This window comes from Procambarus clarkii, chromosome 92 (genome assembly GCF_040958095.1).
Source record: "Procambarus clarkii isolate CNS0578487 chromosome 92, FALCON_Pclarkii_2.0, whole genome shotgun sequence".
Lineage (NCBI taxonomy): Eukaryota > Metazoa > Arthropoda > Malacostraca > Decapoda > Cambaridae > Procambarus > Procambarus clarkii.
Window position 1 is genome coordinate 4,478,830 of NC_091241.1, and position 24,570 is coordinate 4,503,399.

The 24,570-nt window shown below is 49.4% G+C and overlaps 1 protein-coding gene across 4 annotated transcripts in view; it reads right to left on the reverse strand.

Moving 5' to 3' along the window:
- LOC123775138 (uncharacterized) overlaps window positions 1-24,570 on the reverse strand; it is a 78,066-nt gene that overhangs the window by 48,870 nt on the left and 4,626 nt on the right. For 2 of the 4 annotated variants that reach the window (XM_045770046.2, XM_045770045.2), the window contains exons 1-2: window positions 17,199-17,617; window positions 5,910-6,037 (exon numbers count right to left, since the gene is read on the reverse strand). In XM_045770046.2, the coding sequence (XP_045626002.1) occupies window positions 5,910-6,037; window positions 17,199-17,211 (141 nt within the window). In that variant the 5' untranslated portion in view covers window positions 17,212-17,617. Of the gene's footprint in view, window positions 1-5,909; window positions 6,041-17,198; window positions 17,618-24,570 lie in introns of those variants that run through there. The other 2 variants (XM_069319178.1, XM_045770050.2) reach the window with 2 other exon arrangements.

Genomic DNA, 24,570 nt, shown 5'->3' on the forward strand with positions numbered 1-24,570 from the left:
GCTGTTTAAAGCGAGTTATCATTGCTGTTACATAGTGGGAGAGCGGCTTTCAGCGCTGTGAACGTCCTGGTGTCTGCTGCAGGGGCGTTGATAATGGCGGAGCCGGCGTGCACAGCCTCCATTGTGAGCTGGAGCAGGATGTACACACACACACACACACACACACACACACACACACACACACACACACACACACACACACACACACACACACACACACACACACACACACACACACATACACCGGGCCTTGTCTGTGGTGATACTTGAAGACGACCTTCATCTGTATAAGCCATAACTGGTTTGTCTGGGCTGTGTACCGGGAACCAGTTGGGGAGCTCTATATTATGGTTTTACCGCCTCTTAGGACTACGTGTTGTGTCACTCACTCTCTGGGTCACCACTGCACACTACGTGCCTTCACTACACGCCACACTTCTCTAAACTCTCATATACCCTCACACACACCAAAGTAAATACACACAAAAAAGATATCAACACTATATATAGTGTTATGGTGGTGGGTGTTCCATATGACAGCGTCGTGACAGTGGTGGTTGTTCCATATGACAGCGTCGTGACAGTGGTGGGTGTTCCATATGACAGCGTCGTGACAGTGGTGGGTGTTCCATATGACAGCGTCGTGACAGTGGTGGGTGTTCCATATGACAGCGTCGTGACAGTGGTGGTTGTTGCATATGACAGCGTCGTGACAGTGGTGGGTGTTCCATATGACAGCGTCGTGACAGTGGTGGTTGTCACATATGACAGCCTCGTGACAGTGGTGGTTGTTGCATATGACAGCCTCGTGACAGTGGTGGTTGTCACATATGACAGCCTCGTGACAGTGGTGGTTGTTGCATATGACAGCCTCGTGACAGTGGTGGTTGTCACATATGACAGCCTCGTGACAGTGGTGGTTGTTGCATATGACAGCGTCGTGACAGTGGTGGTTGTCACATATGACAGCCTCGTGACAGTGGTGGTTGTTGCATATGACAGCGTCGTGACAGTGGTGGTTGTTGCATATGACAGCCTCGTGAAGTGGTTGTCACATATGACAGCCTCGTGACAGTGGTGGTTGTTGCATATGACAGCGTCGTGACAGTGGTGGTTGTCACATATGACAGCCTCGTGACAGTGGTGGTTGTCACATATGACAGCGTCGTGACAGTGGTGGTTGTCACATATGACAGCGTCGTGACAGTGGTGGTTGTCACATATGACAGCCTCGTGACAGTGGTGGTTGTCACATATGACAGCCTCGTGACAGTGGTGGTTGTTGCATATGACAGCGTCGTGACAGTGGTGGTTGTCACATATGACAGCCTCGTGACAGTGGTGGTTGTTGCATATGACAGCGTCGTGACAGTGGTGGTTGTTGCATATGACAGCCTCGTGAAGTGGTTGTCACATATGACAGCGTCGTGACAGTGGTGGTTGTTGCATATGACAGCGTCGTGACAGTGGTGGTTGTTGCATATGACAGCGTCGTGACAGTGGTGGTTGTTGCATATGACAGCCTCGTGACAGTGGTGGTTGTCACATATGACAGCCTCGTGACAGTGGTGGTTGTCACATATGACAGCCTCGTGACAGTGGTGGTTGTCACATATGACAGCCTCGTGACAGTGGTGGTTGTCACATATGACAGCGTCGTGACAGAAGAGCTGCGTGTTGAGGTGTAGAGTACAGATGGTGGCATCCTGGTCACGGGTAGTGACAGGTGTGTAACCAAGTCCGTCTGGTGGGACGGCCAGGTTGAGGCAGATGTGAGGAGGTGGCAGGTGTGTAACCAAGTCCGGCTGGTGGGACGGCCAGGTTGAGGCAGATGTGAGGAGGTGGCAGGTGTGTAACCACCAATTACACATCATACCGAGCACACATTAGAACAATAACCAACTACTCTCCCAGACACCACTCATCTGCCTTACTGAAACCATTAAATATGTTGAGTACCTCTATACCTCTATACAACCTTGTACTGTAATGCTAATGCTGACTTTAAGGGCTTGTTAGAGGGGCTATTCCTTGAGATGGTTACCTTAACATGGTTCCGGGGCGTTTAGCGTCCCCGCGGCCCGGTCCTCGACCAGGCTATAATAGAACAGATGAGCATCACGAGAAATAATTGTCTTTAAGAATCTCCAAGAGAACGACTTTAACCAAAGAGAAAGTTCTGTGCAAGTCAATGATCTCAAACTATGATATAACCTCCCTTAATGACGCTGACTTTTGTTCCCTTAACCAGTCTAAAATATAAATTAAAACCTCCCTAATTTCCTGCATGTAACCACCCTTACTCTGCTCTTCACACCCCTACATGTCAACCTGTGTTTCCTCTTATTGTCATCATTAATAATTATATTAATAATTAATAAAGAATAATAATTATTAATAACTTTAATTAAAAAAACGAACACGTGTAATTATCAACAGGTACAGTAATCGATAACTCATAATTAATCTTAGTAATTATCAAGAGTAAGCTTTCTAAGTTGTTGGTTTCAAATGTCCTTGACTTGTCCCTCACGAGAGGACGAAAGTGTTAGTAGACTCTAGGCGGTAAAAGTGAGGATTGAGGCAGCAATTAACGTCAATTAGTGGTCTCATATAATTATCCTTTGGTAGATAACATTGTTATAGGTGTATGTTGGGTTGGGTGAACTCACATGTAACCGGCTGACGGGTCTCCACTGCCAGGGTGGACCGGACTTTGTCTCCAGCTGGTATATATATATATATTGGATGTTAAGGATAATTATCAGTGTTAGAAATTGGTGAAGGTAAGATCGACTCAATTACAAATGTTAACTGCGGTGTTGGCCAATGACACCTTACAAGGACGCTGGATCACAGTCCAGACCTTGGGCCACACGGACCCTGGACCACACGGACCCTGGACCACACGGACCCTGGACCACACGGGCCCTGGACCACACGGGCCCTGGACCACACGGACCCTGGACCACACGGGCCCTGGACCACACGGGCCCTGGACCACACGGACCCTGGACCACACGGACCCTGGACCACACGGGCCCTGGACCACACGGACCCTGGACCATACGGACCCTGGACCACACGGACCCTGGACCACACGGACCCTGGACCACACGGGCCCTGGACCACACGGACCCTGGACCACACGGACCCTGGACCACACGGACCCTGGACCACACGGGCCCTGGACCACACGGACCCTGGACCACACGGACCCTGGACCACACGGACCCTGGACCACACGGGCCCTGGACCACACGGGCCCTGGACCACACGGACCCTGGACCACACGGGCCCTGGACCACACGGGCCCTGGACCACACGGACCCTGGACCACACGGACCCTGGACCACACGGACCCTGGACCACACGGGCCCTGGACCACACGGACCCTGGACCACACGGACCCTGGACCACACGGGCCCTGGACCACACGGACCCTGGACCATACGGACCCTGGACCACACGGACCCTGGACCACACGGGCCCTGGACCACACGGGCCCTGGACCACACGGGCCCTGGACCACACGGACCCTGGACCACACGGACCCTGGACCACACGGACCCTGGACCACACGGGCCCTGGACCACACGGACCCTGGACCATACGGACGAAAAATTAATGAGAACAGTTTTGACAGATGAGGATTGTATGGTGCTCCAAGAGGACTTGAACAGGTTGCAGAGATGGTCAGAGAAATGGCTACTGGACACAAGCAAATATAAAGTTATGGAAACGGGATTAGGTAATAGGAGACCAAAACGACAGTACACAATGAAGGGGAACTGCCTACCTGTGACGATTCGAGAGAGACCTGGGAGTGGACATAACACCTAATGTAACTCCTGAGGCACATGTAAATAGGATATCGACAGCAGCACTGGCAAAAGTTAGAACATCATTCAGAACCCTAAGTAAGGAGGCATTTAGGGCACTTTACACTACTTACGTGAAACCAATCTTAGAGTATGCCGCACCATCGTAAAGTCCCCACCTGAAGAAACACATAAGGAAACTGGAAAATGTTCAGAAGTTTGCGACGAGGTTCGTCCCAGAGTTACGGGGGATGGGGTATGAAGACGATGAGTCCCAATAATGACAGCGTCGTGACAGTGGTGGGTGTCACATATGACAGCCCCAATAATGTGGCTGAAGTATGTTGACCAGACCACACACTAGAAGGTGAAGGGACGACGACGTTTCGGTCCGTCCTGGACCATTCTCAAGTCGATTGTGAATGGTCCACAATCGACTTGAGATTGAGTCCGGTCCAGGACGGACCGAAACGTCGTCGTCCCTTCACCTTCAGAGTGAGGACTCTGAACCACACAGACCCTGGACCACACGGACACTGGACCACACAGACTCTGGACCACATGGACACTGGACCACACGGACTCTGGACCACACTGTAACACCCACGACCCCCCCCCCCTAGACCACCCATGACCCCCCTATAGACCCCCCATAACCCCCTCCCCAGAGTTCACACCCAGGGGAAGCCTTCTCCAAGAGGTCAGCCCAGATGACCTCTGGATCGTCTTGCAAAGTTGATTAAAAATTCCTGGGCTAGTCTTAGCCAGCTAGTTTCAAGTAGATGTTATTTCTTGATCATCTCGTCAAACATTGTAATGTAATTAGACCCCCAGATCCTTATGTGTAAACACCCAGGAATCTACCCCTTGATGTTGTTGGCACTGTTGGCACTGTTGGCACTGTTGGCTGTGTAAGCATTCGGGTGAGGAAAATGTTCCTTCTCTTGCACCCGCCATCCCATACTTAATAATTCCCATCATTAAAGAGCTTTATGGTGGCTGTCAAATATCTTAATTGAAAATTCTCGAGTGTTTGTGCACATGTGGGCAGCCTCAATGTAGGTTAGCAACAACGAATCTCCCCACCCACTCTTTCTCAGCTGATAGAGAGTGTGGCAGTTTTGGGGGGCGTGTGTGTATATATGTCCTGTAGGGAAGTTAGAGAGAGAGTGTGCTGGATACCAGAGCAGGTCTATGAAGAACATCACACAGCCAGGGGAAGACAGAGCAAATCCACCGATAGAGAGGCAGTGGTCTTAAGGTAATGTATGATCCCTGACGGTATTTTTCCATGTCTAAATTACTTAACATTTGCCAGTGTTAGAGTAGGGATTAGTTTACGGACCACATCGACCCTGGACCACACGGACCCTGGACCACACGGACTCTAGACCACACGGACCCTGGACCACACGGACCCTGTACCACACGGACCCTGAACCACACGGACCCTGGACCACACGGGCCCTGAACCACACGGACCCTGGACCACACGGACCCTGGACCACACGGACCCTGAACCACACGGACCCTGGACCACACGAACCCTGAACCACACGGACCCTGAACCACACGGACCATGGACCACACGGACTCTGGACCACACGGAATCTGGACCACACAGACTCTAGACCACACGGACCCTGGCCCACACGGACCCTGGACCACACGGACCCTGGACCACACGGACCCTGGACCATACGGACCCTGGACCACACGGACCCTGGACCATACGGACCCTGGACCACACGGACCCTGGCCCACATGGACCCTGGCCCACACGGACCCTGGACCACACGGACCCTGGCCCACATGGACCCTGGCCCACACGGACCCTGGACCATACGGACCCTGGACCACACGGACCCTGGCCCACACGGACCCTGGCCCACACGGACCCTGGACCATACGGACCCTGGACCACACGGACCCTGGACCATACGGACCCTGGACCACACGGACCCTGGACCATACGGACCCTGGACCACACAGACCCTGGCCCACACGGACCCTGGCCCACATGGACCCTGGCCCACACGGACCCTGGCCCACACGGACTGTGAAACACAAGGAGCCTGAATGACTGACCTTAGCGAAGGGTGCCATGACTGAGAGTCGACGCTCCTGGGTGGGCATCCGCTTGAGCCAGCCGTTCTTGTGGACCTCCCGGGAGCCGCTCCCTCCGCTGCTAGTGCCGCTTCCTCCGCCACCCCCATCTGTCCATTAACACCAACATTATAACACTTCTACGTACAGGCACTTACCCATCAAATGATTATATTAATTATCTAATAAAGCACAACAAAACACACACACACAAAATATATATAAGCGTATTAGTGGCTTTAGGTATTGTATGTACTAGCTCTATCTATAAATCCTACATTATGTTTGTAACTATATATATATATATATATATATATATATATATATATATATATATATATATATATATATATATATATATATATATATATATATATATGTCGTACCTAGTAGCCAGAACTCACTTCTCAGCCTACTATGCAAGGCCCGATTTGCCTAATAAGCCTAGTTTTCATGAATTAATGTTTTTTCGACAACCTAACCTACCTAACCTAACCTAACCTAACGTTTTCGGCTACCTAACCTAACCTAACCTATAAAGATAGGTTAGGTTAGGTTAGGTAGGGTTGGTTAGGTTCGGTCATATATCTACGTTAATTTTAACTTCAATTAAAAAAAATTGACCTCATAGATAATGAAATGGGTAGCTTTATCATTTCATAAGAAAAAAATTAGAGAAAATATAATAATTCAGTAAAACTTGGCTTATTAGGCAAATCGGGCCTCGCATAGTAGGCTGAGAAGTGAGTTCTGGCTACTAGGTACGACATATATATATATATATATATATATATATATATATATATATATATATATATATATATATATATATATATATATTTACATACCTAAAAGGGGTACCACCTCTGGTGCAAGTGTACGGACCCATAGCCTCGAAGATGAAAATAAAGAGTACTCAGAGAAGACCTTGTGGTTCCTCACTGAACACTTTGATATTTTCTTCTCCTACCACTCCTAGGGGAGCCGGTCGGCCGAGCGGACAGCACGCTGGACTTGTGATCTTGTGGTCCCGGGGTCGATCCCGGGCGCCGGCGAGTAACAATGGGCAGAGTTTCTTTCACCCTATGCCCCTGTTACCTAGCAGTAAATAGGTACCTGGGTGTTAGTCAGCTGTCACGGTCTGCTTCCTGGGGGTGGAGGCCTGGTCGAGGACCGGGCCGCGGGGACACTAAAAAAGCCCCGAAATCATCTCAAGATAACCACCCCCATTCTTTTAGTATGTGTGTATATATATATCTAACTTTATTTTTAAATTTCATTACACAAAAAAGGTTACAACATTGGTTACATGCAGGGTACAAGACTACTTGTCACAAGTTGTGTAGTTCCTCCAGCTCCTCAGATGGCGGGCAGGAACCATGGATGCAGTGAGCATTTTCTCTCTGTATTCCCACACTAAGGCGCAGAAAGAGAAAACTGGCAGCTCTAGGGGTCTCTAGTAGTTTCAATTAGCTTGGACCCCAGCTCCTTCAAAAAACTAGCAGCACTTTTACCCCAGGCACCAAGTGTCTCTGAGGCAATGGGGACAAAATTGTAGTGGTGATCAAGGCCTCTGTATTTATGTGACTTGGCTGCTTCCCGGTGATTGGTAGTACCTCCTGCCTGTGCAGCACTGAAGTCAACATAGGTGCTGGCTAAAGTTGAAACGCAAGTGTAGTCCCACACCAACTGTCTACCATTCTTCCAGGGGGGTTCACTGTCATCCCGTCTGGGCGACCGACAGGCTCATCAGAATTGCGAGGCATTCGGTAACGAGGCTCTCTCTCTGCTGGACAACCGGCTGAGGTAAGGCTTCTCTTAATAATGTCGTTAACCTCGCCGTATCTTGCATGCCATCCTCCTGTCCTTTGGCAGAGAAGGCCATGCTGTCCGTACCTGTCGGCCACTGCCTTGGTGCAAATACACCTGTATTCGGTGTGGATTGGGGCAGCGAGGTGGAGAGCCACAGCAATTTGGAGGGCCTGCAGTGTGAGACGAGTGCTGGTTGCTGACATTAGGGTTGCTAAGAGGAAGTCACCTGCATGGGGAGCTGCTACAGCTCTAAGTCGGGCAGTGTCATGTGGTGCTGTCGCAGCTTCTAGCAATGTCGCAGCTTCTTGGTCAGCAATAGGGCGATCCCAGCTGGATTGCTTATGGGCTTCAGAAAGCGGTGGTTGGGGTGCTGGTCCTGCAAGAGATACCCATTTGGTTGTGCAGTCTGTAAAGCTGGGATCATGTACCCCGGCCTGTTGACCTAGGTACTCAGGTAGGATTTCCTTCACCAGGTTGTCAGACACCACTGAAGAGGACAGGAATGCTGGTACAGCAATTTGTGTTGCTGTGTGAACGCCGAGGCCCTTCGAGTCTGACAGGAAGGCAGGCCTGTTTCCACTGTGGGTCACTGATAGAGAGGTTGAGGGCTTTTTCTAGCATTGATTTCAGCATGTTGTTGTACTCTTCTAATTTAATATTTTTAAAAGATGTCGAACATTTAAGAAAGTAGGTCAGGCTGGGGAGGGACAAGCATCTGGTGATGAGGTAAAGTGCATCATGAGCATCGATGTCTTCAATCCTCTCATTCATCCTCTTCAGGTGAGAGATCCTCTTACCAAGGACCTCGTCGATGGCATTCCCTCCAAGAGGAGCTCCTAGAAGTGTGCTGTCCACAGGGTTGGTTATATGAATATCAGGCAAAATAACGTTTATTCGCTCTATTATGTGCTGGTTGGTGGAAGTTATTTCGCACTTGGAAGAGTTCAGGGTGAGGCCTAGACTTGCTCCTTGCTCCTGAATTATTCTTATGTCATCCAGGAGGGAGTCTGGAGAGCCAGCTAGAGTACCATCGTCCAAAAAACAAATGTTGAATTCACCCAACCTCGTTACAACTTAACTTGCTGGACAGGGTATCAGTGACTTCCTTGATGACTAGGCAGAAAAGAAAAGGAGCAAGGGGGTCACCCTGTTGGACACCTTCTTGTGATTCAATTTCATGTTCCTCGAATAACAGTTAGATTCTTGCTGTAACATGAGTTTACAAACGGGTAGAGGGAAGGAAAAAGGCGATGAACCGCACTGAGTACTGCATCCCTTCCTACCAGATTGAAGGCATTTTAGAAATCCAGTTTTATCAGGGCTTTTTCATCTGTAATGTTGGCAATGTAGGCTCTAGCTGCATGAGCCACTGCCTCACACCCTTGGGGAATGCCAAACCCAAGCTGTTTTAGCTTCAGCATGTCTGTTGCTGCCTGGCTAACTGTTCTAGCAGCAGCCTTAAAGACGAAGCGCCAGAGTGAATTGCCCACAGCAATCGGTCTGATTCCTCTATCCTTTTTCCTCGGGGCACAGAGGGTAGCGTCAAAAATGAGAGGCCGTATGGTCTCTGGTATGTTGCCAGCTAGACATGTGTTGGAGAATCTAGTTAGTTCCACCAGGAGGCTCTGTGCAATGTCTCCCAGTGCAGGGTTGAGCATTTGTTTGATTAGGTCTTAGTCCTGTGAACCCGCCTGCTGATCCTGGTGGGGAGGATAAAGCTGCTTTATGCACCATGGATTCGACCACTCACTGGGGTTCTGCTCTGGTGACACCGACTAGTGGAATACTGTCATCACATGGAGCTCTGGGTGGGTGTTTTTCTCTCAGGGCTTGTGGTGTTTTGGCATCCCTGGTGGCAACTGTGTCCTCACTGGTGATGATTCTGATCGCTCCGACTGTCTTGCCTTCTTCTATTTTCTTGCTGACTGTTGCTCTGATTATGGATGCCTCGGTTCTGTTGTTAATACCTTTCCTGCGGTGCGTGTTTTTGGCACGGGTGGGGAGGGGTGCCTGGTTGTCCTCTCTAGGAAAACTATTTATAGCCCTAATGACTGAGGAAGGTAGTGATTTGTCTCTCCTTGCAGGGACAGCTAGGCATATGTTACCAAACAGGAGAAGGTTTTGCCATACTTGGATGGTTCTGGGAGAGTCATTAGCCTTTTTCAAGAGGCTTCATAGTTTGGCTGCTGCTTGCGAGTGAGCAGCTTTGGGAATGTGCTGCAAGGTTTCATCCAATGTCGCTTTGATGGCTTCTAGTAGGTTCTCTGTCGAAATGAAGCTGTTGGAGGTGTTTTCCCCGACTGCTGGTGTGGGACGTTGATTGATACTCTCTTTGAGAGGGCGCCATATACCCGGACATTCAGTTCCGTTCTAGTTATGTTTGCGCACATCCCCGTTATTCTTGAGATGACACATCTTGTCACACTCTTGGCATGTGCTGTACTTGACGCTGATTGATGGCTCCTCTTGGCTGAGAGGAGCCTGGCTGTCAGTTGTGACCTGCAACGTCGGCGGGCGCTGGGTGGGCGTTGGGCGGATGCTGGGTGGGCACTGGGTTGGCGCTGGGCGGGTGTTGGTTGGATGCTGGCTGGACGCTGAGTAGGTGCTGGGGGGGTGTTGGGTGGACACTGGGCGGACGCTGGGCAGGCACTGAGTGGGCGCTGGGCGGATGTTGGGTGGACGCTAGGCAGGCGCTGGGCAGGTGCTGGGTGGATGCTGGGCAGGCGCTGGGTGGGTGCTGGGCAAGTGCTGGGTGGGTGCTGGGCAAGTGCTGGGTGGGTGCTGGGTGGATGCTGGGTGGGCGCTGGGCGGACGAATCGTGGGGGTGGACACAGGGAGGTGGTGGATGAATGAATGAATTAAATATAAGTCAAGATACCCTTTTGGGTGAGTGGGGAAGTGGGGATAGGGGAAGTATTAGTGGGGGTGAGAGGAAGGGTTTTCCGGATGAGGTAAAGTGCCAGGGCTAGACCGACCTGCACTTGAGGTGGCGGTCGCGGTTTGGCGGGGCAGGAGGGAGGGGGGGGGGAGCCAGGCACCTCTCAACTTGTGGGTTGGATGATGGTACACACTTGAGGGTTTGGGGGGGGGGCAGAGGGGTGACACTAACACACACCAGTGTGTGTTAAGACACCATGAGACCTGGAGACACCATGTTCTGTCCCAACTTCGTGCTTTTGGCCTTTGTGGAAGCTCCCTCTCTTCCATCAAAGCTTCCTCTTTAGTTGTTCCTTTAGAGTAAGGCTTGGTACCGCTCTCTCTGCCTCTTTTCAGCAATACGAAGGTGTACCCCAATTTAGTGTCCTCAGCACTACTCTTTTCCTGGTTGCTCTGAATGGTCTTATTTCTTCCCTTCCTTCTGGCATCTTCTCTGCTCTCTATGTCGACGATCTTACCCTCTGCTGTCAAGGTGATGATTTACCTTTCCTTCAAATGGGGCTTCAACTTGAGATTGATGCCATATTGTCTTGAACCACTGTTCATGGCTTCAAGTTCTCGACAACTTAAACTTGTGCCATGACTTTTACTCGGAAGCAGGTCATTCTCTGTTCCCCTCTGTCGCTATATGGCCATCCCCTTTCGTACAGATTCTTCTAAGCCTTTGGGGCTCATTTTTGACACACGTTTGGCTTGGTTGCCCCGTGCCTCCTACCTCTGAGTTAAATACTCTAAGGCCCTTAACTTACTTAAGGTCTTGTCTCTAGTTCTTGGGAAGCTGATAGGCACATGCTCCTCTCTTTACATTCCTCTCTCGTTCTGTCTAAACTTGATTATGGTTGCCCTGCTTACTCGTGTGTTTCTTCCTGTACCCTTTGCTATCTTGATGCTTTGCACCCTACTGAGTTACGCCTCAGCTCTAGTGCCTTTCGTTCAACTCCTGTCTGTGCCCTTTTTCACCAACTTCGAGGTCAACCTCGGAACTCACAGTTCCTGCGACGGCGCTGGAATCAATCGTATTGGTGTATGCCTTTCCATTGGAGACTTTCAGTGCCGTGGAGAGGGGAGACCTGCTGCCTGGTTAACAGCTTCTTCCCCGAATCAACCTACCCTGGCTTTGCGCCCTTGTGAGGCCACTGCAGACCAGGCCAACGCCAGTGTGCAAGTCCATAGTCTCCTGAGACTGATGGATGCCTACTACTATTACTACCCTCAGTCTGTACGTTGAAACTGGCGTCCTGTCTCTACACGATCTCCGTGTTCGCTACTGTCTTCACTACTTGCATGGTCCTTACAACACCCTCACTCTCGCTTATGTCGTGCCTTGACCTTTACCACTCCTGTGGTTCCTGTTCCCCTTCACCAACTACTTCTTTCTGTATGGTTATCTCGCTTACAAGATGCTTTTTCAGTTCGTGTTACTAATATTTCTCCTCGTGTTTTTCCATCTTTGCCTCCGTGGAGGGTTCCCCCCCCCCCCCTTCCTAAATTTTGTAAAACCGTGACCCACGTGACTAAAGCTTTTACCCCCTCCTACTGATCTGAAATGCCTTTTCCTTGAACACTTTTCTTTCCACACCCGCTCAATTTCCACCGATGGGTCTAAGTTTGCAGACGATGTATGCTATTCTGTTGTTTTTCCTGGCCATACCTATATGGGCCACCTGCCTCTGGAGACTAGCATCAGCATGGTATAACTTTATGCTATTCTCTATGCTCTTTGTCTACTGCTTTCTCGCTGTCAGTCCTTCTTTGTGGTTGTAGTTGACGGTCGCAGTGCCCTCATGGCTCTAGAGTCCTTTAATCCTGTCCATCCAGTGGTAGTCGTGATTCAACATTTTGCTGTTGAATCTTATCTCCAGTAGATTTAAAGCGGTGGAGTTTTACTAGGTTCCAGGCTATATTGGTGTGTCTTTAAATTAATGTGTGGATGCTGCCGCTAAGGAAGCTATACACACTTATCCCAACTCCTGTAAAGGTATTCCTTATTCCGAATTTTACCCAGTTATTCATTCCTCCATCCTTGCCCATTGGCTAGGTTATTGGTCTTCTGTTATTGGTAACAAACTTCGTGCTCTTAAGAGTCGAGTGTCCTCGTGGCCTTCCTCCTATCACCGTAACCGGCAGTGGGAAACAGATTTGGCGAGGTTGCATATTGGCCATACACACTTAACTCACGGGCAATTAATGGAGCACCGCCTTGTTCCTTGTTGTCCAAACTGCATTGTCCTTCTTACAGTTGTGCATATACTTGTTGAATGTCCTGACTTTCAGGACGAACGTATGTCTTGTTTTCCATCCGTCCCTTGCGGTCGCTTGTCCTTTGATAGAATTCTTGGTGAATCGGATACATTTGATATCATTTGCCTTATGCATTTCTGTTCTCGTATTGGCATTCTTAGTGATATTTAGCGCCCTCTGATTGTCCCGCACATTTGATGAAGCTACATAGCCTTCCCCGCTTGGTGCCTTATTTTGATAATTACATTACATTACAGTATGAATCTAGAGATACTTTTTGGTGAATATAAAACTGACTTGCGAGAAGGCGTACAACAAGGTGACCCCCTTGCTCCTCTCCTTTTCTGCTTAGTCATCAAACAAGTCACAGAAAGTCCTGTCCAGCGAGCTTAACATCTGATTCTTGGATGATGGTACCCTAGCTGGTTCCCAAGACTCCCTCTTGGAGGACATCAGAAAAATCCAGGGGCAAGGTGCAATATAAGGCCTCAGCCTGAACTCTTCTAAGTGTGAAATAATATATTCCAACCAGGGCATCATAGAAAGAATAGAGGGTGTTCTGCCAAATATCCATATAACTAAACCTGAAGACAGAACATTCCTAGGAGCCCCCCCCCTCCCGGGTTGAAAGCCATCGATGAGGTCCTTGATAAGAAAATTGCCGACACTTAAGAGGATGGATGGGAGGATTGAGGATATTGATGCTCATGGCGCACTTTACCTCATCGACAGATGCCTGTCCCTCTCCTAGGTTAAAGTACTTTCTGAGGCGTTCACCATTCTACAGTAGCCAAAAACTAGGTGAGTATGACCTGTTACTGAAATCAATGCTAGAAAAAGCCCTCAACCTCTCACTCAATAACCTACAGTGGAAACAAGCCTCTCTTCCTGCAAGACTTGGGGGCCTCAGAATTCAAACGGCAATGCAAATCGCTGTACCAACCTTCCTGTCCTCCTCCCCGGCATTCAACGACCTTGTGAAGAAAATTCTACCTGCCTACTCACATCAGCTGGCAGATGTACACAATTCCAATTTTATATGCTGTGCCAATTTTATATGTATCCAATTTTATATGCTGTGCCACCGAGTGGGCCTCTTATGCAGGCCTATCACCTCAACCACCACCCTCAAAAGTCCACAAGCAATCCAGCTGGGATGGCCCCATTGTAGATCACGTTGCCGCAGGGTGCCTGGGTGCTGCAACAACACAACATGACATTGCTCACTTTACAGCAGTAGCTGCCCCACATGCTGGGAACTTCCTGTTAGCAACCCTAATGTTGGCAACTGGCACATGTCTCACATCACATGCCCTACGAACTGCTGTGGCCCTCCGCCTTGCTGCCCCAATCCACATCAAATATAGGTGTATTTGCGGTGAGGTGGTGGCCGACAGGTACAGCCACCTACTCTGCCAAAGCACAGGGGGATGGCACTTGAGGCACAGTGAAGTTACCAAAATTATCGAGAGGAGCCTCACCATAGCTGGATGCCCAGCTGAAAGAGGGCCCCTTTACCTAAGGTCCCATAACTCTGATGCTCTTATTGGTCACCCAAATGGTATCACAGTGAACCCCTGAAAGAATGGCAAGCATTTGGTATGGAATTATATGTGCGTATCAACCCTTGGCTAACACCTACAGTGACGTCAGTGTTGCACAACCAGCTGGTGCTGCCACTCCCAGAGAATCAGCCAAATCCCATAAGTACAGAGAACTGAATCATCACTACAATTTTGTCCACATTGTTTCTGAGACACACGGCGCCTGGGGTAAGAGTGGCACCAGTTTTATTAAGGAACTGGTTTTTCTTCACTGTCGAGGGAAGTTGAAAAATGAACTCTCCAAAGTTCATTTTTACACTTTATTATAGTCTGACGCCCGGGGATGCATTTCGCAAGGTACACCTTACATTTTCAAAAACAATTTTACCGTGTTTAATATCGGATTATATACTCTTTGGGTGAGGTGGTGGATGAATGCCATAACAATGGGGTATTAAATATATCAATAATTAAATTAATCAAGGGGTATTAATGAATAAATGGATCAGGGGGGTATTAGTAGGGTCATTGGCTGCTGTGTCTGCATTGGCTTTGGGTCTTGAAGTGGATAGAATGTAATTATGTGTTAGCTTGTTGATGAGTGTTGGTCTGAACTTCTTAATATGTTGTTCCTCCCTGATTTCCAATCTCCTGCCGTTGTTATATCTGTTGATTATTTCAGTGTTGCTTGTCAAGATGTTTCTGGTGATGGTCTGGTTGTGTGAGGAGATTACATATGTTCCTTGATAGAGCCCTGTTGTTTGTGCATTGTTAATCGCCTAGAGACGTTGTTGTTTTGCCTATATACTGAGATCGTTGGGGCTGACAGTCCCCAAGTGGGCATGTGAAGGCATAGACGACGTTAGTCTCTCTTAAGGCGCTTTGCTTGGTGGCCGGGGGGGGGGGGGGGGGTTGCATAAGCAAGTTTGCGGTCTTCTTGTTTTTGTAGTAAATTGTTAATTGCACCTTCTGATTGGTGTCTGGGGATAACGTTCCTTGCAATAGTATCCTTCAGGACTCTTTCCTCAGTTTTATAGTCCGTGGGAAAAGTAGTTCCTGAAAAACAATGTGATAGAAGGTACAGGTGTTGTGTTGGTTGTTTCTTCAGAGGCTGTATGGTGTGTCACCTTCCTTTTAATGACTTCTTCAACATAACCGTTAGAGATTATTGACTAGGATCTATCTTACTCTACAGAGTTCCTTGTCGACCTGCTTCCAGCCAGAGCTCTGGGTTAACACAGCTCGGTCGACATCGGCGTTTAATTCATATTCAAAAACTCTTGACCCTTGAAGGATTCGAAACGGTCAGCCAGGTGTCCATGCCTCCAGCAGGCCAGTGGTGTAACCCCTGAGCCAGCGACTGTAAGTGTTGGGAAGTCTCAGTGAGACCGACACACACACCAGTTGATTGACAGTTGAGAGGCGGTACCAAAGAGCAAAAGCTCAACCCCCGCAAGCACAACTAGGTGAGTACACCCACAGCACTCGTTGCATTATTGGGCACAATGTACTCACCTAGTTGTGCTTGTGGGGGGGGGTTGAGCTTCGGCTCTTTGGTCCCACCTCTCAAGTGTCAATGAACTGGTGTACAGATTCCTGAGCCTACTCAGGAATCACATGTACACCAGTCTATCATATGTACACTTGAAACTGTGTATGGAGTCAGCCTCCAACACATCTCTGCCTAATGCAGTCTATTTGTTAACTACTCTGACACTGAAAACGTTTTATCTATCATATCTTTGGCTCATTTGGGTACTCAATATCCACATGTGTCTCCTCGTGTTAAATAAATTGTCTTTATTTGCCCTAACAATTTCTGTGAGAATCTTGTAATGTAGTGATCATGTCTTCCCTAACTCATTTCTTCCAGCGACCTGACGTTTAGTTCCCATAGTCTCTCCTCATAGCTCATACCCCTCAGCTCGGGTACTAGTCTGGTGGCATACCTCTGAACCTTCTCCAGTTTAGTGTGTGTACTCACCTATTTGTGCTCGTGGGGGTTGAGCTTCTTGCTCTTTGGTTTTGCCTCAGATCACGTATTCACCTAGTTGTGCTTGTGTGGGGGGGGGGGGGTTGAGCTCTATTCTTTCGGCCCGCCTCTCAACTGTCAGTCAATCAACTTTTACTAACTACTAACTAATTTTCACACACACACACACACACACACACACACACACACACACACACACACACACACACACACACACACACACACACACACACACACACACACACACACTCACACACACACACACACACACACACACACACACACACACACACACACACACACACACGCACCCAGGAAGCAGCCTATAGCAGCTGTCTAACTCCCAGGTACCTATTTACTGCTAAATAACAGGTACATCAGGGTGAAGGAAACTCTGCCCATCTGTTTCCGCCGGCTGCGGGGATCGAACCCCGGTCCCTAGGTCCACGAGTCTAGAGCGCCGTCCACTCAGCCACCAACTCCACACGTGTGTGTACTCACCTAATTGTACTCACATAACTGTGCTTGCAGGGGTTGAGCTCTGGCTCTTTGGTCCCGCCTCTCAACCGTCAATCAACAGGTTACAGGAGTGTGTGTGTGTGTGTGTGTGTGTGTGTGTGTGCACGCGCGCGCAGGAGAGTGTCCCCAGCGCACACACAGCAGTGAACAGACCCACAGACACACACGCTAGTCTAGCCTAGGGAGAGCAAATGTACACAAGACATAAACAAGAGGTGGACTGACCTGCTACACTCATGATGGTCTGCTACCCGGAGAACACATGATAAGTACTGCAGGGGTGTTGTGGTAGTGGTGGTGGTGCAGGTGGTGGTGGTGGTGGTGGTGGTGGTGGTGGTGGCAGTAGTGCAGGTGGTGGTGGTGGTGGTGGTGGCGTGGCTACATCAAGTACACTAGGGAGAGTGCAGGTGGCCCAGCCTGCTCCCTCACACACACACACACACACTATACACACTCCCCACCTCAACCACAGTTTCTCACGGGCGTCACCTTCCCACAGGCCACACCGCCGCCTCCTCCTACCGGACACTTTCTTTGTCCAACGATTATCTTATGGTAGTTCTGCTCCGCCCTCTAATGATGCTCTCTCCTTGCGTGCGTGTGCTTGTGCGTGTGCGTGTGTGTGTGCCGCAGGGGGAGTAGGCTCAATACTTGTGCCCTGAGCGGTGAGCAGTATGCTTCTGTACACACACACCACCCTCCAGCCTCCTCCTCCTCCTCCTCCCTCCTGCTGCTGCTGCCTCCTGCTAACAGTTATTGTCTGGTCTGGCCCGTTTGTGTCCTTCTGTTCTGCCCTGTCTGCTGGGGGCTGCCAGGTGTGTCGTCTACTGCCTGGCAGGTGTGTCGTCTACTGCCTCCTGCCTGGCAGGTGTGTCGTCTACTGCCTCCTGCCTGGCAGGTGTGTCGTCTACTGCCTCCTGCCTGGCAGGTGTGTCGTCTACTGCCTGGCAGGTGTGTCGTCTACTGCCTCCTGCCTGGCAGGTGTGTCGTCTACTGCCTCCTGCCTGGCAGGTGTGTCGTCTACTGCCTCCTGCCTGGCAGGTGTGTCGTCTACTGCCTCCTGGCAGGTGTGTCATCTACTGCCTCCTGGCAGGTGTGTCATCTACTGCCTCCTGGCAGGTGTGTCATCTACTGCCACCTGGCAGGTGTGTCATCTACTGCCTCCTGGCAGGTGTGTCATCTACTGCCTCCTGACAGGTGTGTCATCTACTGCCTCCTGACAGGTGTGTCATCTACTGCCACCTGGCAGGTGTGTCGTCTACTGCCTCCTGTCTGGCAGGTGTGTCGTCTACTGCCTCCTGGCAGGTGTGTCATCTACTGCCTCCTAGCAGGTGTGTCATCTACTGCCTCCTTGCAGGTGTGTCATCCACTGCCTCCTGGACCTGGCAGGTGTGTCATCTACTGCCTCCTTGCAGGTGTGTCATCTACTGCCTCCTGGCAGATGTGTCATCTACTGCCTCCTGGCAGGTGTGTCATCTACTGCCTCCTGGCAGGTGTGTCATCTACTGCCTCCTTGCAGGTGTGTCATCCACTGCCTCCTGGGCCTAACAGGTGTGTCATCCACTGCCTCCTGGACCTGGCAGGTGTGTCATCCACTGCATCCTGGGCCTTGCAGGTGTGTCATCTACAGCCTTCTGTGTTTGGCGGGTGTGTCATCCACTGCCTCCTGGGCCTGGCAGGTGTGTCATCCACTGCCTCCTGGGCCTGGCAGGTGTGTCATCCACTGCCTCCTTGGCTTGACAGGTGTGTCATCCACTGCCTCCTTGGCTTGACAGGTGTGTCATCCACTGCCTCATGGGCTTGGCAGGTGTGTCATTCACTGCCTTCTGGGCTTGGCAGGTGTGTCATTTTCTGCCTCCTGGGCTTGGCAGGTTTGTCATCCACTGCCACCTGGGCTTGACAGGTGTGTCATTCACTACCTCCTGGGCTTGGCAGGTGTGTCATCTTCTGCCTCCTGGGCCTGGTAGGTGTGTCATCCACTGCCTCCTGGGCTTGGCTGGTGTGTCATCTACTGCCTTCTGGGCTTGGCAGGTGTGTCATCCACTACCTCCTGGGCTTGACAGGTGTGTCATCCACTGCCTCCTGGTATTGACAGGTGTGTCATCCACTGCCTCCTGGGCTTGACAGGTGTGTCATCCACTGCCTCCTGGGCTTGACAGGTGTCATCCACTGCCTCCTGGTATTGACAGGTGTGTCATCCACTACCTCCTGGGCTTGACAGGTGTGTCATCCACTGCCTCCTGGGCTTGACAGGTGTGTCATCCACTGCCTCCTGGAACGGGTGAGGTATGAGGTTTGCAGTGGGTGAGACGGGTGAGCCAGTAGGTGGGTGAGGCGGGTGGGGTGGGTGTGGGTCTGAGAGCCTAGCACGGGGGCCAGAAAGATTTCTTTCCTTTGGAGACCTATATATCTACCCACCTTCCACTTGCTGCCGTCTGTGTCCACTCACACTCCACCAGCTGCCGTCTATGTCCACCGACACCACCTGCTGCCTTCTATGTTCTAACACACACCACCTGCTGCCTTCTGCTCTGTATAGACTTGCCTGCTACAGTTGACACTGAGGGTGGTGGGTGGTGTGGATCCACAAAGTGTTGGTGACAGATGTACACAATGATCGGTAAAGGGCGAAATATGTGGAATTGTTGGGTGGGCGGCGTGGTGGGTGGGAGGTGGGAACGCGGTGGGTGGGCAGGGTCAGAGAATGAGGTGGGTAGGTGGGTTGTGGTGGGCCGGTGTGGCGGGGTGGGTGGGGCCGCCGTACGTGTGCTTGCCGGGGCAGGAGGAGAGGCCGGCGTCAGACCGGGTCCCGAGGAGGACGTAGTACAACTGTGGCCAGCGCTGAGTCCCGACCAGCTGGCAGCCGCCCGCCCACAGGCACGGCCAGCCTGGCACGGAGGGGGGCAGGGGGCAGGGGGCAGGGGGGGAGGGAGGGAGAGGCAGAGACGGAGAGAGAGAGAGAGACGGGGAGAGAGAGAGACGGAGAGAGAGAGAGAGACGGAGAGAGAGAGAGAGAGAGAGAGAGAGAGAGAGAGAGAGAGAGAGAGAGAGAGAGAGAGAGAGAGAGAGAGAGAGAGAGAGAGAGAGAGAGAGAGAGAGAGACGGAGAGAGAGAGAGAGAGAGAGAGAGAGAGAGAGAGAGAGAGAGAGAGAGAGAGAGAGAGAGAGAGAGAGAGAGAGAGAGAGAGAGAGAGAGAGAGAGAGAGAGAGAGAGAAAGAGAGAGAGAGACGGAGAGAGAGAGAGAGAGAGAGAGAGAGAGAGAGAGAGAGAGAGAGAGAGAGAGAGAGAGAGAGAGAGAGAGAGAGAGAGAGAGAGAGAGAGAGAGAGAGAGAGACGGAGAGAGAGAGAGAGAGAGAGAGAGAGAGAGAGAGAGAGAGAGAGAGAGAGAGAGAGAGAGAGAGAGAGAGAGAGAGAGAGAGAGAGACGGAGAGAGAGAGAGAGAGAGACGGAGAGAGAGAGAGAGAGAGAGAGACGGAGAGAGAGAGAGAGAGAGAGAGAGAGAGAGAGAGAGAGAGAGAGAGAGAGAGAGAGAGAGAGAGAGAGAGAGAAAGAGAGAGAGAGACGGAGAGAGAGAGAGAGAGAGAGAGAGAGAGAGAGAGAGAGAGAGAGAGAGAGAGAGAGAGAGAGAGAGAGAGAGAGACGGAGAGAGAGAGAGAGAGAGAGAGAGAGAGAGAGAGAGAGAGAGAGAGAGAGAGAGAGAGAGAGAGAGAGAGAGAGAGAGAGAGAGAGAGAGAGAGAGAGAGAGAGAGAGAGAGAGAGAGAGAGAGAGAGAGAGAGAGAGAGAGAGAGAGAGAGAGACGGGGAGAGAGAGAGAGAGAGAGAGAGAGAGAGAGAGAGAGAGAGAGAGAGAGAGAGAGAGAGAGAGAGAGAGAGAGAGAGAGAGAGAGAGAGAGGAGAGAGAGAGAGAGAGAGAGAGAGAGAGAGAGAGAGAGAGAGAGAGAGAGAGAGAGAGAGAGAGAGAGAGAGAGAGAGAGAGAGAGAGAGAGAGAGAGAGAGACGGAGAGAGAGAGAGCAAAAAACGGACGGTGGCCTGTAGACTGCTTGACACCTCGGCCACAATCTGCTCTCTCCAGTTCCATCGCTTTCCCATATAGCTTCGTTCACCCTCCCCCCCTTCCCCCAGCATGTCCCCACCTATTCCCCCCTCCCCCCACCTCTTGTGCTCTAGCTTTACCTGCAAAAGGTGAGGAGGTGGGGAGGAGGGGGGGTCGGGTGCTCTTGGCCGAAACATTTGGGGTTTGGTGACGTCTCTGTGTACTCATGTAATGGTGCCCCCATGTGTGTGTGTGTGTGTGTGTGTGTGTGTGTGTGTGTGTGTGTGTGTGTGTGTGTGTGTGTGTGTGTGTGTGTGTGTGTGTGTGTGTGTGTATGTATTCACCTACTTGTGCTTGCGGAGGTTGAGCTCTGGCTCTTTCGGCCCGCCTCTCAACTGTCAATCAACTGTTACTAACTATTAACTAAATTTGTTTGTGTTTTTTCACACACACACACCCTCCAGGAAGCAGCTCCGTAACAGCTGTCTAACTCCCAGGTACCTGTTTACTGCTAGGTAGCAGGGGCATCAGGGGTGAAAGAAACTGCCCATTTGTTTCTGCTTGGTCCGGGAATCGAACCCGGGCCACAGAATTACGAGTCCTACGCGCTGTCCACTCGGCTACCAGACCCCCGTGTGTCTGTGTGTGTGTGCTCACCTAGTTGTGCTTGTGGGGGTTGAGCTCTGGCTCTTTGGTCCCGCCTCTCAACTGTCAATCAACTGGTGTACAGGTTCCTGAGCCTACTGGACTCTATCATATCTACACTTGAAACTGTGTATGGAGTCAGCCTCCACCACATCACTGCCTAGTGCATTACACCTGTTAACTACTCTGACACCGAAAATGTTCCCTCTAACGTCCCTCTAACTTCCACCTGTGGCCGCTTGTTCGCATACCACCCGTGCTAAATATTTTACCTTTACCTGCCCTGTCAATTCCTTGTGAGAATTTCATAGGTATAGGCTTCAGGGGACAGGTCTGGCGTGATATCAACCCCACAGGTCATTCTCTCTTTAATTCTCAAACAATTTCTTCTCCCAAATGGTACCTTGTATCCGTTCCCTGCACTTCATTACTTTACATTTGTTCGGATGTAAAGAAAATTTGTATTTCTCCTTTCATAAAAATCATGGTTGGAAGGATTGGAAATATAGCAAGTTCAGTTCTTTAATAATATGGTTATAATTACTTGGTCTGAATTACTAGCTCCTTCCAACCTTGAAGGGATAACTGGTCCTTGGACCCATACTGACCCGCGCTTCCTCTATTATGAGTCAAGCTGGGAACGACGGGGTCAAACTGTGAGCAGTTGTGGTGTGTTGGTAGTCTTAGCAACGTCAGCTAGGCTCTTGTAAGTCTTGACAACATGCGTCTATCATCTTACTATGGCGTCTATCATCTTACTGTAGCGTCTATCATCTCACTATAGCGTCTATCATCTTACTGTAGCGTCTATCATCTTACTATAGCGTCTATCATCTTACTGTAGCGTCTATCATCTTACTGTAGCGTCTATCATCTTACTATTTTACTAGAGCGTCTATCATCTTACTGTAGCATCTATCATATTACTATAGCGTCTATCATCTTACTATAGCGTCTATCATCTTACTATAGCGTCTATCATCTTACTATAGCCTCTATCATCTTACTATAGCGTCTATCATCTTACTATAGCCTCTATCATCTTACTATAGCGTCTATCATCTTACTATAGCCTCTATCATCTTACTGTAGCGTCTATCATCTTACTAGAGCGTCTATCATCTTACTGTAGCGTCTATCATATTACTATAGCGTCTATCATCTTACTATAGCGTCTATCATCTTACTATAGCCTCTATCATCTTACTGTAGCGTCTATCATCTTACTATAGCCTCTATCATCTTACTGTAGCGTCTATCATCTTACTGTAGCGTCTATCATCTTACTGTAGCGTCTATCATCTTACTGTAGCGTCTATCATCTTACTAGAGCGTCTATCATCTTACTGTAGCGTCTATCATCTTACTGTAGCGTCTATCATCTTACTAGAGCGTCTATCATCTTACTGTAGCGTCTATCATCTTACTGTAGCGTCTATCATCTTACTGTAGCGTCTATCATCTTACTATAGCCTCTATCATCTTACTGTAGCGTCTATCATCTTACTAGAGCGTCTATCATCTTACTGTAGCGTCTATCATCTTACTATAGCGTCTATCATCTTACTAGAGCGTCTATCATCTTACTAGAGCGTCTATCATCTTACTAGAGCGTCTATCATCTTACTGTAGCGTCTATCATCTTACTATAGCGTCTATCATCTTACTAGAGCGTCTATCATCTTACTGTAGCGTCTATCATCTTACTATAGCGTCTATCATCTTACTGTAGCGTCTATCATCTTACTATGGCGTCTATCATCTTACTGTAGCGTCTATCATCTTACTGTAGCGTCTATCATCTTACTATAGCGTCTATCATCTTACTGTAGCGTCTATCATCTTACTATAGCGTCTATCATCTTACTGTAGCGTCTATCATCTTACTATAGCGTCTATCATCTTACTATAGCGTCTATCATCTTACTATGGCGTCTATCATCTTACTATAGCGTCTATCATCTTACTGTAGCGTCTATCATCTTACTATAGCGTCTATCATCTTACTATAGCGTCTATCATCTTACTATGGCGTCTATCATCTTACTGTAGCGTCTATCATCTTACTATGGCGTCTATCATCTTACTATGGCGTCTATCATCTTACTGTAGCGTCTATCATCTTACTATAGCGTCTATCATCTTACTATAGCGTCTATCATCTTACTATGGCGTCTATCATCTTACTGTAGCGTCTATCATCTTACTATAGCGTCTATCATCTTACTGTAGCGTCTATCATCTTACTATAGCGTCTATCATCTTACTATAGCGTCTATCATCTTACTGTAGCGTCTATCATCTTACTATGGCGTCTATCATCTTACTGTAGCGTCTATCATCTTACTGCAGCGTCTATCATCTTACTATAGCCTCTATCATCTTACTATAGCCTCTATCATCTTACTGTAGCCTCTATCATCTTACTGTAGCGTCTATCATCTTACTATAGCCTCTATCATCTTACTGTAGCGTCTATCATCTTACTATAGCCTCTATCATCTTACTATAGCCTCTATCATCTTACTATAGCCTCTATCATCTTACTATAGCCTCTATCATCTTACTATAGCCTCTATCATCTTACTATAGCCTCTATCATCTTACTAGAGCGTCTATCATCTTACTAGAGCGTCTATCATCTTACTGTAGCGTCTATCATCTTACTATAGCGTCTATCATCTTACTATAGCCTCTATCATCTTACTAGAGCGTCTATCATCTTACTATATCAGCCAAACTCACCATTTAAGATGCAAACATTACCGTAAACGGGTAATGCAACACACCAACGCACAAACATTACCGTAAACGGGTAATGCAACACACCAACGCACAAACATTACCGTAAACGGGTAATGCAACACACCAACGCACAAACATTACCGTAAACGGGTAATGCAACACACCAACGCACA